The sequence below is a fragment of the Phascolarctos cinereus genome, unplaced genomic scaffold, assembly GCF_003287225.1.
Source record: "Phascolarctos cinereus isolate Bilbo 61053 unplaced genomic scaffold, phaCin_HiC Scaffold_1;HRSCAF=81, whole genome shotgun sequence".
Classification (NCBI taxonomy): domain Eukaryota; kingdom Metazoa; phylum Chordata; class Mammalia; order Diprotodontia; family Phascolarctidae; genus Phascolarctos; species Phascolarctos cinereus.
This window is the reverse complement of record NW_027555514.1, coordinates 213,413,903-213,428,317: the sequence shown is the minus strand read 5'-3', so window position 1 is coordinate 213,428,317 and position 14,415 is coordinate 213,413,903. Positions and strand designations below refer to the sequence as shown.

The window sequence follows — 14,415 nt, the reverse complement described above, 5'->3', positions numbered from 1 at the left end:
AACTTCTTTTTCTAGGCCTTGGAACTTTGTCTCATTGAGCTCTAGACAAATCTTGGGAGCCAAAGATTGATCTGGGCCAAAGAGTCTGTGATTTATAAGGAATGTTGGGAGTGGGAGCTCCCTTTCTCCCAGGTCTCCAATTTTAGAGATGGGCCCCAGCTCTAGCAGAGGAAGAGAAGGGTGGAGATAGGGGAAGGAAGTCTGCCACACCTATCACTTCACAGAACAGTTTCGCCACATTCTGTTGAGGGAAGTGTGTGATATATTGGGTTAGAGAGACTGAGGAAGCCCTTTACTCAGGGCTGTATGGCAGTCCGGTTGTAGTACAACAAAAACAGAGATAGAAAGACAGGGTTAGAGGGAAGTGAAGATTCTGATAAAGGAACAAAGAACTCGGGTTTAAAATGGTTACAAGATTGCTGGGCTTCACACCAGGCAAAGCACATAAGAAAGCTCAGACCAGAGGGGGAGCTATAGGGGTAACTCACATGTTCATGCTGCTAATTCAGTTTCAATTCATTATCTCACAAAACACCCCAGTTAGGTAGTATAAGTAATATTAACCCCATTCCACAGATGATGAAAAGAAAACTTAGGGAAATTGATTTGCCCGTGGTTACCCAACTAATAAGGAACAGAGACAAGACTTCAGCCTGGTTCTGTCTCCAGGACTAGTGCTGTCTCCACCATTCATAGTCAGAAAACATGGATTAAGTTCATAGAGAATCCAAACATACCATTCTACCACATCTCAAAGCATCTCTCAAATAGACCAACTAACATTTATGGTGCATGACTGCTTACAAAATGCTTTCCAATTTCATGGCAGGATTATATGTAATAGCAAAAACTAGGAAGCAACCTACAGGTCCACAAAAGGGGAATGTTTAATTATGGTACATTAACATAATTTAATTTTTATTGTTATTCAGTTATTTCAGTCACGTTCAACTCTTAGTGACCCCGTTTGGGGTTTTCTTGGCAAAGATACCAGAGTGGTTTGCCATTTCCTTCTCCAGCTCATTTTACAGATGAGGAAACTGAGGCAAATAGGGCTAAGTGGCTTGCCCAGAATCACACAGCTAGTAAGTGTCTGAGGCTAAGTTTCAACTCACAAAAATGACTCTTCCTGACTCCAGGCCTGGCACTCTATCTACTTGGACACCTAGCTGTACCACGTAATGAAATACTATGATGTAATTAAGATCAACAAGTAGGGGAAATACAAAAAAAATTGAGAAGACCTTTATAAAAATGCCAAGCGGGAAAAAAAAAAAGCAGAACCCAAAGACTAGAGTACACATTAGCTCCAATTATAGGAAGAATAATAAATAAGGGGAGGAGGGGAATCTGATGAGGACTTATAGCAAGGGTTTTTCAACCTTTTTTTGTCATGGACACTGTTGGCAGTTTGGTGAAGCCATGGATCCCTTATCAGAATAATATTTTTAAATAGTAGAAGAAAATCTAAATTTCAGTTAGAGGTTAGTGAAAATAAAGATAAAAATTTTTCCCATCTAAGTTCACAGACACCATCCCACTTTAAATCTATCCATGAATCCTTTGGTAGTATTAACCCATAGGTTAAAAACTCGTGATTTAGAGGAGTGACTGAGAGTCTTATGATACTTTATTTACTGAAATTAAGTAATCAAAATGCAAATAATCACTAAGCTTATACTGATGCTCAATTAAAAAATGCAAACCATTAAAAACAAAGTGCTTTCTGAACAACACACCTGTGAAGTATGGTCATGTAAATACTATTGTCAGTTCAACTTGACATACATTGATTAAGCATGTGCAGTTTGCAGGGCCTTGTGCTAGGTATTGAGGGGATGAAGATTGACAACAACACATTTTCTTCCCTCAAAAAGGGAAGAAAAAGGTCAGTATACAAACAAAGATCTTAAATGTGATAAGGGTGAAGGGCAAAGTGCTATAAGAAATGTGAGGATGTTATTTGATCATCTGAGCAATGTGGTGAATTAAAAAGAACACTGAGTGAGAGTCAAGACCTGGATTCAAATGACAAGTTGAGCAAGTCATTCATCTCTTTGGCCCACAGCTTCCTCATTTGTAATATGAGCAGATTGAACTAGATGATTCTGATAATATATCTAAATATGTGGGATCCTCACAACAATCCTGTGAATTAGGGAGTTTCAGTATTATTATGTCATTTTGCAAATGAGGAAACTATGTCTCAAGGAGGGGAAGTTAGTAAAGGCATCATCAGGATTCAGTTCTAGGTTTTCTGGGTCCAAATGCATTGGGGTATTTCCCTCCCATTACACTACAACAGAAAGGTTTCATAGAGAAGATGGCATAAGAGAAGAATTATGGCAGGTAAAGATGTAGAGGAAATGTGTTCCAGGAATATGGGAGTGCTGATGACCAGAGGTAGAAGAGAGGATGAGACTGGGGAGTCTAGCTTGTCTAAAAAGTAGAGAGTATAAAGAACATGAATATGGAATAAGGCTAGAAGGGTGGGTTGGGGCCAGATTGTATTTAGAGATACAATGAGGAGCAGGGGGGTAACATGGTCAGACTTGCACATTAGGAAGATAGTTTTACCTGTTGTGTGGAGGATATTGTAAAGAGAGGATGGAACTGGAGGTGCTGGAGATAGATATCCATCAGGAAATTAGAAATGAGACTAAAGCTCTCAGAAGAGGTTGGGAGCCATTTGCATAGACATGATCTCTGGAGTCATATGAAGGGACAAGATCACCAAGTAAGAGTGTAAAGAGAAGCAGGCCAGGAATGAGCCTTGGGGGAAACCAAAGGGTGAAAGAGATCTAGAAGTGGTCAGACAAGTAGGAGGGAATACTAGGCCAGAAAGCATCACCTACCCCAAGAGAGGAGAAAATGTCAGGGTGAAGGGAGTGGTCAACAGTGGTAAAGGCTGAATGTTGACAAGGGTAGCTGCCTGAACAGGGGCCCACTGGCTGGCTCCTCCATACCAACTCCAGTCAAGCACTGACATTTGCACCAGCCTGAATAATGGCAAAGAAATGCAGTGAGAAGCTAGAGTAAGTGACTTCTACCCCAGGACTGCACTAGTGAGCTAGCAACCCATGAGCACTAAGAAAGAGTCCCTTCCACCCCCAAGTAAGACAAGGACCAGAAGGACCAGAGATGGGACCTGGGTAATGTCCCTCTCTCTTTGTTCAAAGGGAGCAAGAGCAGAGGGTTTTCCTGAGAAAATGTCAGAGTTATTATAAAGTCCCAGGGCAGGAACTTTGGCAGCCCTGAGGAACAGCAATGGGTAGCAACCAGATCAGTGACGCAATGCTCAGACTAGGGCAGCGCAGGCCCAGGGATTCTCAGGTCCCTAACACTGTCCTGAGACCCCAGAGAGAACTCTAAACCTCAAAGAGTCAGGAGAACCTAACCCCAGGAGGTAGAGGTCAGCTCAAGAATCCAGGGAACCCAGGGCAGGACCAAGCAGGGCCAACCACGCAACACAGGGTAGAGCCTGATCCTGGCAGAAAGCTCCAATTTAGCCACTAAAGCTGAAGGGATAATTTAATGAAAGAAAATATCAACAGATATAAAAAAACTATAATAAATCTAACTTTATAACAACTACACATATAGACTCCAAGGGAAAAAAACCTATTTTCCACAAGGACTACATGAATACCTAGAAGAAATAAGCAAGAGATAAAATATGAAATTAAAGCTCTGCAGGAAAGAATTAGAAGGAGAACGAATGGCTTAGAAGAGAAAATGGTAGGTAACTCAAGTAATGGACTCTCTAAAAACTAGAACAGGGCAAACAAAAACCAATGACTTACTGAGATGGCGAGAAATATTAAAACAAAATCAAAAGGCTGAATGAAAAACCCAAGAAAATGTAAGCTATCTGATATTAAAAACAACTGACCTGGAAAATAGGTCATGAAGACGTCATTTAAGAATTATTGTATTCCCTGAAAACCATGATTTTAAAAAAAGAGAGAGTGTGTCTGAACACTAGATTTCAAGAAATTGTAAATGAAAACCACCCAGAACTTTTAGAACCAGAGGGCAAAGTAGTGATGGAAAGAACCCACTAATCCCCTCCGAAAAGGAATTCTGACAAGAAATGTCCCAGGAATATCATAGCCAAATCTGTAGTTCCCACATTAAAAATGACCAAATACAGCAAGCATCCAGAAAGAAGTATTTCAGATATCAGGGAACTACAGTCAGGATTACACAAGACCTTACAGCTCTTACTAAAAAGAAGAGGAAATCTTGGAATGCTATATTTCAAAGAGCAAAAGAGATAGGCTTATAATCAAGAATACCTTATCCTGCAAAGTTGAATATAATTCTGCAAGGGGAAAAAATGGACCCGAATGTTTTCAAATTTTTCTAATGAAAATACTAGAACTGAGTTGGAGCTTTGAAATACAAAAACAAGAGTAAAGAAACCTAAGGAGGAACATTTATTTGAGCAACTGAAAATAGCTGTGTTGATGCCTATAAGACTAACGTTCTAACAGGAGAAGAAACAAATATCTCTTCTGACTCTTAATGCTTTCAAAGAGTATTGAGAGAGTTAAATTAAACAAAAACAAAAAGCAAAGGTCTTAGGGGTGGACTAGTCTTATTTTGAGGGTTTAAGAAAGAGAAAGGGAGGGCAAAAGAAGGAATACACTAATATAGAAAGGAGAAAAAAGGGTGAGAGGAAGGACTTGCTATTTCTCATAATTGGAGTTCACAAGAAGACTATACAAAGACAGAGGAAGGGGTAGGAGGAGTGGACATCAGATGAACATCTCATCTGAAGTAGACAAAAGAGGGCTGAACACACACAGAGTTTGGTGTACAAATATATCAAACTCAACAGGGAAGGGAAGAATAGGCATGGGGAAGTTAAAGAGGGAGAGCAAAACTAGGGAGGAAATTGTCACAGGTAAGACAAAATTTCTGATCCTGAGGAGAGGACTAGAAGAAGTGGGTTGAAGGATGGAGCAAAGAACCAGAAACCAAGGGACTGTCTTTGCTTCTTAGACGTTTGAGGAATGGCTGAACAAATCGGGATACATAAATGTAATGGAATATTTGGGGGCCATAAGAAATTACACAAAGACAATTTCAAAGAATCTGGGTAGCTTGACTACAGAGTGAAGTGAATAGGACCAAAGAACAATTTATACAAGGATAATAACATGGTTAAGAAAAGCGACATTGAAAGACTTAAGAACTTTGATCGAAGCAATGACCAGCCACCTCCCCAGGGGACCCGTGTTAGAGCATTTTACCTACCTCCTGACAGAGACATAAATATCTTTGAGGTTATCCAGTTTGGAATTGTGTCCAGACTCTTTTAAAAGTGTTGAAGGGAAGGATTCAAGATGGGGAAGGAGACATACATTTTTGGTCACGGCCACTGTGTAAAAATGTTTTGCTTAACTAGGCTTATTTATTACAAGGTTTTTTCCCCCCTTGTCCTCAGATACTTTCATAGGAGGTGAGGAAGTTGGGGACTTATCAATAGTGATGTCAAAGAGAAAATAGGTACAAAAAAATTTTTAATTAAACAAGAACAGTGATGTAAAAAGAAAACCACCATTGAAATGTTTCCAAAAATGTGCAGAAGAAAACAGGACGTTCAGAAGGAAGCATAAACACAGGACAGTTTTGAAAATAGCATTTGAAATTTGTTATATACTTTGAAAAGAAAAGCAAATGGTACAAAGTGGAGACTTTTAGTTTCATGTGGAATTAATTCTCTTTCTGCCTTCTGTATGTATACAGATGCTTTTGGGGGGTTTACATTTTAAAAATAAAATTTGGAAAAAAAGTCATTGGTGACCTTGGGGAGAGCATGGTCAAAAAAATCAAGGAAAGGGTAGAAGTCAGATTATAAGGGTTCGAAGATTGAGGAAGTGGAAGCAAAGAGCATAGACTCCTCATTTTACAACTTTATCAATCAGCAGGGAGAGACATAGGACAAAAGCCTAAGAGAGTAACAGGGCCAAGGAAAGGCTTTTTTTTTTTTGACATTATGAATGAATGACAAGCATTTATTGAACACTTGTTATTATATAGTAAGCACAAGTATGATTTTCACAAGTACAGGGCCTTCTATGGCTAATTTGAAGAACAATACTCTTTGATGTGTACAAGTATGTTCTGGTAAGTTTGTTCAAAATCAGTGTCATATACTTTATAGAAACCAATTTTGCCCTGAGCCTATTTGTAGACCAAAGAGGAAGTGTCAATAAAAGGAAGAGAATCAAGAGTCATGAGAATGTAGAAGTGGTTGAAAAGGATCTAGGAGGAAATGAGGCTGGATCAGATGAAGGGCTGAGTTGAAGGATTGGCGCTGTCCAGGAAGAAGTCTCCTTTAACCTGGAGATCACAGAGAAGGTAAAAAGAATAATAACAACAATCATAGCTGACATTTACACAGTCTTTAAAGCTTGCAGAAGACTTTACATATAGTATTCTCATTAGGGTATAGAAGGAGAGAAGAGGAGGGAACTCAAAACAGATAGCCTTAATCTCCTGAGTAAAGTAGGCAGTGAGGTATCTGCTTAAAATATGTCATATGGGGGCCAGTCGAGAACTTGAGAGTAGAGGTTTGACACAACTTCTATAGGGAAGATGATAAGCAGCCAATTAGAGATGAATAGAAGGATTTCCTTGCAGCTGCAATGGGCATAGTTGGAGTGCCATAGAATGAATTTGTTGTGGGCCCAAACAGCTCACTTTAGAGCTTCTAGTTGGACTCAGATGCTCTGGATTAGGAGTGGAGAAGGTAAATAGTGGTAATGACTCAATTCAAGAATATCTTGAGGATAAAAGATACAATGGTGGAGGACAGTGAATTACTACAACTCTAGGGCTAAGACTGAAGAGAAGGAAGTGAAGACAGAACAGGGATCCTGGACTAAGAAATCAGGGATGAATTGTGTGCAGGAGGTATATGAAGGTAAAGAGCAGGTTCAGAAACAGTGAATGAGGACACAAAAGAAACAAAAGGACTAAAGTTTATAGTAACATTTCTGTATTACTTAAAGTTTGCAAAGCACTTTGCATACACGATCTCATTCAGTCTTCACATCTCTAAAAGGCAAATACTATTACTATCCCTATTTTACAGATAAAGAAACTAAGGCTCAGAGAAGTGCCCATGGTCCTACACTCACAATCCAAAATTCTTCCTGCTATGCCACTTTGCCTTTAATGTAACATGCTTATGGTGACATAACTAATAAATGGAATAACCTGGGTTTTCCATCTTCTTTTACTACTCTGAAATGCAGAGATGAGTCACCACTTCTTTGTTTCTCCTAGCCATTCCTCTTATCCTGCTTCTGGATCCCATGCTGACTGAACCCTTTTGATAAGGTCTTTAAGACTTCTGGATTAAACTTTTCACATGAGAACAATCCGCTCTGAATCTGATGATCAAATTCCACAGATAAGCCAAAACATTTTTATCCTATTCTACAGAAGCAACTATGGTATAATGAAAATAACACTAGATTTGAAGTTATAAGAAGAGGATTTGTGTATTAACTGCAACATTTACTAGTTGTGTTAGTCAAGTTAAGAAAGTCAGCATGGTGCTATGGAAAGAACACTAGATTTGGTACCCTAAAGAGATCAAAGAAAAAGGAAAAGGGCCTATATGTACAAAATATTTATGGCAGCAATTTTTGTGGTGGAAGTTGAGGGGATGCTCATCATTTGGGGAATGACTGAATAAGCTGTGGCGGGTGATTGTGATGGAGTACTATTATGTTATAAGAAATTGTAAGGGGAGTGGTTTCAGAAAAACATGGCAAGACTTACATGAACTGATGTAAAGTGAAGTGAAAACTGGAAGATCATTACAGCAAAGTTGTAATGATGATCAACTATAAAAGCCTTGGCTACTCTGATCAATACAGTACTCTGATCCAAGACAATTCCCAAAAGACTCATGATGGAAAAAAAATGCTTGAAGTATAATTTTCTTTTTTTAAAAATTTTTGTCTTTTCTTTTCTTTTTTTATAATGTGGTAGCTAGGTGATGCAATGGATAGAGTATATGGCCTGAAGTCAGGAAGACTCATCTTCCTGAGTTCAAATCTGGCCTTAGACACTTACTAGTTGTGTGACCCTAGGCAAGTCACTTAACCCTGTTTGCCTCAGTTTCCTCATCTGTATAATGAGTTGGAGAAGAAAATGGCAAACCACTCTAGTGTCTTTGCCAAGGAAACCCTAAATGGTGTTACAGAGTCAGACATGACAGAAGACAAATAGTATGGAAATGTGTTTCACATGATTTCACGTGATATCAAAATTGTTTGCCTTCTCAGTGGATGGGGAAGTGGTGGGGGGAGGGAGAGAATCTAGAACTCAAAATTTAAAAGGGAAAGAAAGGAAGAAAGAAAGGAAGGAGCGAACACTAGATTATGAATTTTATGAGATGATTCAAATTCCAACTATGCTACTTACTACCTGTGTGACCTTATATAAACAACAACCCTCAGGCCTCGGTTTCCTCCTCTGTAAAATAAGGGGTTTGAAATTAGATCATCGCTAAGGTCCCTTCTAGCTCTAAATTGACTGTCTTATGATCTTTAAAGTGAATAAGTGTGAGCTGTTTTTATTTTCCCACTAAGCTGATGACTAGAGTCACTTCCATAGAGTTTATGAAGACTTAAGAGCTAATAAATGTCTCCAAAGTGAGGAAAGTGAAACTAAACAAGGGTGAATCAAACAATGGGAATCCACTAATTGGATTCTCATCCCCTGAACAACAGAGAATGGTCTGTAAAAGTGGGAAGTCCAGTTACAGTTAGAATGAAGAAAGATTGAAGTCAACCAGTCAGTTCTCTTCTCCTTACTTAAATTTTTTGTTGCTATCTTTTGTTTTTATATCACCTTCATTTCTATACATATCCCTTTCCTTTCCCCTATCCAGAGAGCCATTCCTTATAACAAAGGATAAAAAAGAGCCCCCCCCAAAAAAAAGTAAAACCAACATAGCCACTCAGCCCAACAATATACACAATGTTCTCTTCCCACACTCTTCCACCTCTTCAAGTGAAGGGAATGGTACATTTTCTTATCTCTTCTTAGGAGTCAATCTTGGTCATTATAATTATAATTAGTGTTCAGTTTTTTTGTTATTGATATCAATTTTTCATTCACATTGTCATAAAGTCATTGTGTATCTTGTTTTCCTGGTTCTGTTTATTTCACTTTCATCAGTTCATAAAAGTCTCCCCATACTTTTCTACAATCTTTTACTGAGTTGTTTCTCACAGTGCAGCAATATTCTATCACATCCATGAAATACAATTTGTATAGCCATTCCTCAGTCATCTACTTTGTTTTCAATTCTTTGCACTTCAAAAAGTTGTGCTATAAATATTTTGGTGTATATAGGACCCTCCTTTTTACCTTTTACACCCTTGGATATAGTCCTAGCAGTGGAATCTCAGGCCCCCTAGGGTATAGACATCTTGGTCAGTTTCTTAGCACAATTTTAAATCATTTTCCAGAATGGAACAATTCACAGCCACCACCACCAGCACCAGTGTATCTTTTGTTCTACAATCTTTTCAACATTGACTATTCCCACTTTTGCCATCTTTGCCAATTTGGTAGATATTAGTTGCTTTACATTATAATTACATTATGATTTACATTAATGTACATTTACATTAAATCTTTACATTATTTTACATTTATTATTTGGAGCAATTTTTCATATGCTTGTTAATAGATTGCAGTTCTTCTTTTGGTATCCTTTTCATGACTAATCCTTTGGGGAATGACTCATGGTCTTATATATTTGTGTTAGCTCCTCATATATCAGATATCAGACCCAAATCAATATTTGATGTAATTTTTTTCCCATTTCATAACTTCCCTTTCAATCCTAGTTTCATTAATTTTGATCATGCAAAAGCTCTGAATTCTTTTAAAGGCACCCTAACACAATTCCAAAGTGGATAATCTAAAAACTATTTCTAAATGGTTTTGAAATGTGTCATGTGGTGGGGAAACAGCATATCTACCTTCCTGATTCCACTGAGCTCAGGCACACATTGGATTCCTGTGGATAGCACAGTGGGGGCAGTGAAGTATGGATAGGAACAGAGGGAAATCTAGCTGGGCAGGGGTCATTCACCATCCGGTTCGTGATTAAGAGACATTAAAACATCTCATGTTTTTCCAGGTGCTGCAGAAACTGGGGAAAATAGCAGAAACCAAAGATGAACGCTTTGAACAGGCTGCCCAAAACTTCCACCAGCAGCAGGTGAGTGATGATCAGGGGAGGAAGAAGGCCATGACGTCCCAGTGGCCACATAGAACAGGTAGGGATCCTGGATGAAGAAGGACAGGGACCATGTCTACCAAGACTTCCACCTCCCCAGGGGAAGGGACACTCTGGTAACTCTCTACCTCCCTCAGAGACAAGAGGAACTTCATAGGATCATAGATTTAACCAATCAATCAATAAGTCCTGTATTCCACGGCATAATTGTCACAGATTTTATGCCAAATTTTTTGGCAGAAAGGTGGAGTCTGACCCTTATGTGAAGCTTTTTTAAAAAATGTGCAGGCATTAATTTAAAATCATTTATTATTAAACTGTCTTTGGTGCAAGATTAGGATGCACGGAATACTCGAAAATATACATTAAAATTGAATATTGACAATACAAGTGCACTGAGAATTCTAGGGTGGCTCACAATGTGCCAGGGACAAATGTGTATCCATATGCTCCTGGTGAATAAATTGTCACTCTGTTTACCTTTAAGCAGCGTAAGGAGCAGAATTATACCATGTGATGATAACCCGATGAAAGGTCATAAACCAATTTTTGGACTGAAAAACACACACACACACACACACACACACACACACACACAGAGTGCAACGATTATGCAGTAGCAACAATTATGTAGTAAAATACAGTACTTAAATGCCCCCTATGTGCCAGGCGCTGTGTTGGGTGTTAGGGATTCAAGTACAAAAGATGAAATAATCCTAATTCCTAAGAAGTTTATAATATTCAAAGCTATAGGTCACCTAGTCCAACCCCCTTCTTTTACAGACGTGGAAACTGAGGTCCAGAGATAGTATATGAATGGTCCAGAGTAATAGCAGTACAATACAGTCAAGATTCCAACCCAGGTCCATACTTGGATTCCAGAGCCAATGTCACCAGTGAGCACAGAGGGTAAGAGCACCAGGGCAACATCTGGACCTGAAGTTTGACTCCAGCTTCATTGGTTTTTCAGCTATGTGACCATGAGGCAAGTCATTTAACCTCTCTGTGCCTCAGTTTCCTCATCTGTAAAACAGGGATAAGAATAACACCTACCTCCTTGGGGTGCCATCAAATGAGAGAATGTTTGTAAAGCACTCTGTAAACCTTAACTGTAGGTATGCTTAGCTATGACTACTGTTGCTCTTTCCACTACTGCAACGCGTTCTATGGGTAGGCTTACTATCCTTTTTTTTGCTAAGAGTTCCAAGTCTCCCTACTCCCTACACCATCCATCCCAACAACATTCTGTTTGGGCCCTAGGCAAAATGGTTGTGAGTGCCAGCCACTTCCTTTTTTAACTCACTCTCCCCCCTCCCCTACTTCCTAGCTTCCTAGCTGCCCTCAGGCTGTCCAAACAGAAGCCTACCTAAGCCCTCCCTCTCTGGAAGTGCCCACTTTCACCAAATTAGCAAACCCTTCTCTTCCCAATTCTGACACACTTCACTTATAGGTATTAGTGGGAAAGTAATTCATATTTTACTGTGAATGACTGATAGACTAAAGAATATATACCCCCGGGGCAGCTAGGTGCCACAGTGGATAGGCCACTGGCCCTGGATTCAGGAAGACCTGAGTTCAAATCCGGCCTCAGACACATAACACTTACTAACTGTGTGACTCCAGGCAAGTTACTTAACCCCATTGCCTAGCCAAAAAAAAAGAAAAAAAGGATAAATACCCCTCCAGAGCAGAGGTATTTTAAATGAGGTGTTTGTAACTAGATTCATGCCAAGTAAATGTTTTGCTGAGTACCACTAAATGAGCTGAGGAGTATTTCAGGCTTTTTATTTATTGTATTAACTTTTTTTTCAATCAATAAAAATCAATTTTCTCTCCCTCTTGCTTTCTCCCACCCCCATTGGAAAAGGAAAAAGAAAAAACAAAACCCTTGTGACAAATAATGCATAGTCAAGCAAAACAAATTCTGGCATTGGCCATGCCCCCAAAAATGTCTCATTTTGCATCCTGGGGTCCTTTACTTCTTTGTCAGGGTATGGGTAGCATGTTTCATCATTAGACCTCTGGAATCATGGTTAGTGATTGCATTGATTAGAATTAAGTCTTTGAAAGTTGCTTAACTTCACAATGTTGTTGTTACTGTGTTCTCCTAGTTCTGCTCTGGATCAGTTCCTACAAGTCTTCCAGGTTTCTCTGAACCTATTCCTTCATCATTTCTTAGAGCACAATAATATTCCATTACATTCATATACCATAATTTGCTCAACCATTCCCCAATTGATGGACATTCCCCTCAGTTTCCCTTTTGCCACCACAAAAAGAACACACACAAGTGTGTATATATCTGTACGTGTGTGTGTATATACACATATGTATAGACATATATATGTATATAAACATATACATCTGAGAGAGAGAGGGAGATCATACATGCATACATGTGTCCTTTTCCTCTTTGATTTCTTTGGGGTAAAGGCCTACCAGTGGCATTGCTATTTTAGAAGTTCGGTAACTTTTGAGGAATAGTTGTAAATTGCCTCCCAGAACAGCTGGACCAATTAACAGCTAGAGAAAGTATATTTCAATTTGATTGAACTTAAATGCCGAAAAACCCCATTATAACTGCAACAACTATGAGCAGTGAAAATCAACATTCTACCACCTGTCCTACCCCCATACATAACAATAAATTACAACTAACCTCAGATATGTGAAAAGTATCTGAGCTGAGGTTTGAACTCCTAATTTCAAATCGAAGTACTCCACTCACTGCTCTGTTTCTTCAAAATCTTTTCATTCTTTCTCAAACTTCCCACAGCTCCCCTCCTCCACTCTTTCAGCTGAGAACCTTCTTGCTTCATATTTTATTGAAAAAATTAAGATCACTGGGGCAGCTGGGTGGCACAGTGGATAGAGCTCCGGCCTTGGAGTCAGGAGGACCTCAGTTTAAATCTGATCTCAGATACTTAACCCTTACTAGCTGTGTGACCCTGGGCAAGTCACTTAACCCCAATTGCCTCACCAAAAAATAATCAAGACCATTCCCAGAAAGTTCCCTTTTCTCCTTTCCTCTTCATCTCACATCACCCAGATGCTTTCTGCCACCATCTCCTCCTCCTCTGTCTCAAATGAATAGATAGCCTTTCTCCATGCTAAGGCAAGACCTTCTGCATGCACAAATGATCCCATTCCACCCCATCTTCTCCAGGAGGTTATCCCTTCTACCATTACTACTCTTTCACTTTTCTTCAATCTCTGGCTGCTTCCCAGCTGCCTATAAACATGTCCATGTCTCCCCAACTCTGAAAAAACCCTCCTTGATCCGTCTGCCCCAGCTAGCTCTCATTCCATACCTCTCCTCCCTTCAGTGGCTAAACTCCTTGAAAAGGTTGACTACAGTAGGTGTCTCCATTCTTTTCCTCTCTTTCTGCTCAACTTTCTACAATCCAATTTCTGATTCAACCAAAACTTCTTTCTACAAAGTTACTAATGATCGCTTAGTTGCCAAATCTACTGGGCTTTTTTCAGTCCTCATCCTTCTTGTCCTCTCTGCTTCATTTGACACTATTGATCACTCTCTTCTCCTTGATACTCTCTCCTCTCTAGGTTTTTGGGATATCACTCTCTTTTAGTTCTCTGCCTACCTATCTGACTGCTCCTTCTTAGTCTTCCTTATTTGATCTTTGTCCAGGTCAGGACCAATAACTGATGGGGTTGGGATCTGGACCCCAGAAAAGAAAAACCCTGGACTTTCCCACACAGCCAGATCTCTGGCATTAGCCTGAGGCTATAATCCCATCAACTGGCCTTTCTTGGTGGCTACCTTAATCTCCCAGTTCTCTGTTACTCTTAACTTAGTTTAGCCCTCCTTCCTCTTACCTCCCTATGGCCCCAGGTCACTTCCTACCCTTAATCCTATTTAGGCTTCATTCTCCCTTGGCCCCCCGGGGCCCAGGTCCGAGGAGTTCTATTACCTCATAAACTACTTGGCCACTCCTAGATCCCTCCTACAAACTTTCTGTATATAAGGTCCCTCTTGTCTCCATTAAGGTGCTCAGATTCTTAAAATCTAGCCACTACTCAGATTTTTACCATCTAGTGGATAGCTCACTAATGTTCAGACTGCTTAAGAGTCTGCCCAATATGACAGATGTTCTAGTAAACCTTGTCTTTGGCTA

General features: G+C 39.6%; 1 protein-coding gene across 2 annotated transcripts in view; it reads left to right on the top strand.

The window, feature by feature from the left end:
• Window positions 1-14,415, top strand: part of BIN2 (bridging integrator 2) — a 49,902-nt gene that overhangs the window by 11,354 nt on the left and 24,133 nt on the right. For both annotated transcript variants that reach the window (XM_020966174.2, XM_020966175.2), the window contains exon 2: window positions 10,181-10,261. Coding sequence is in view for 1 of the 2 variants with exons in the window: in XM_020966175.2 (XP_020821834.1) it covers window positions 10,181-10,261 (81 nt within the window). In the remaining variant the exon portion in view is untranslated. The remainder of the gene's footprint in view (window positions 1-10,180; window positions 10,262-14,415) is intronic.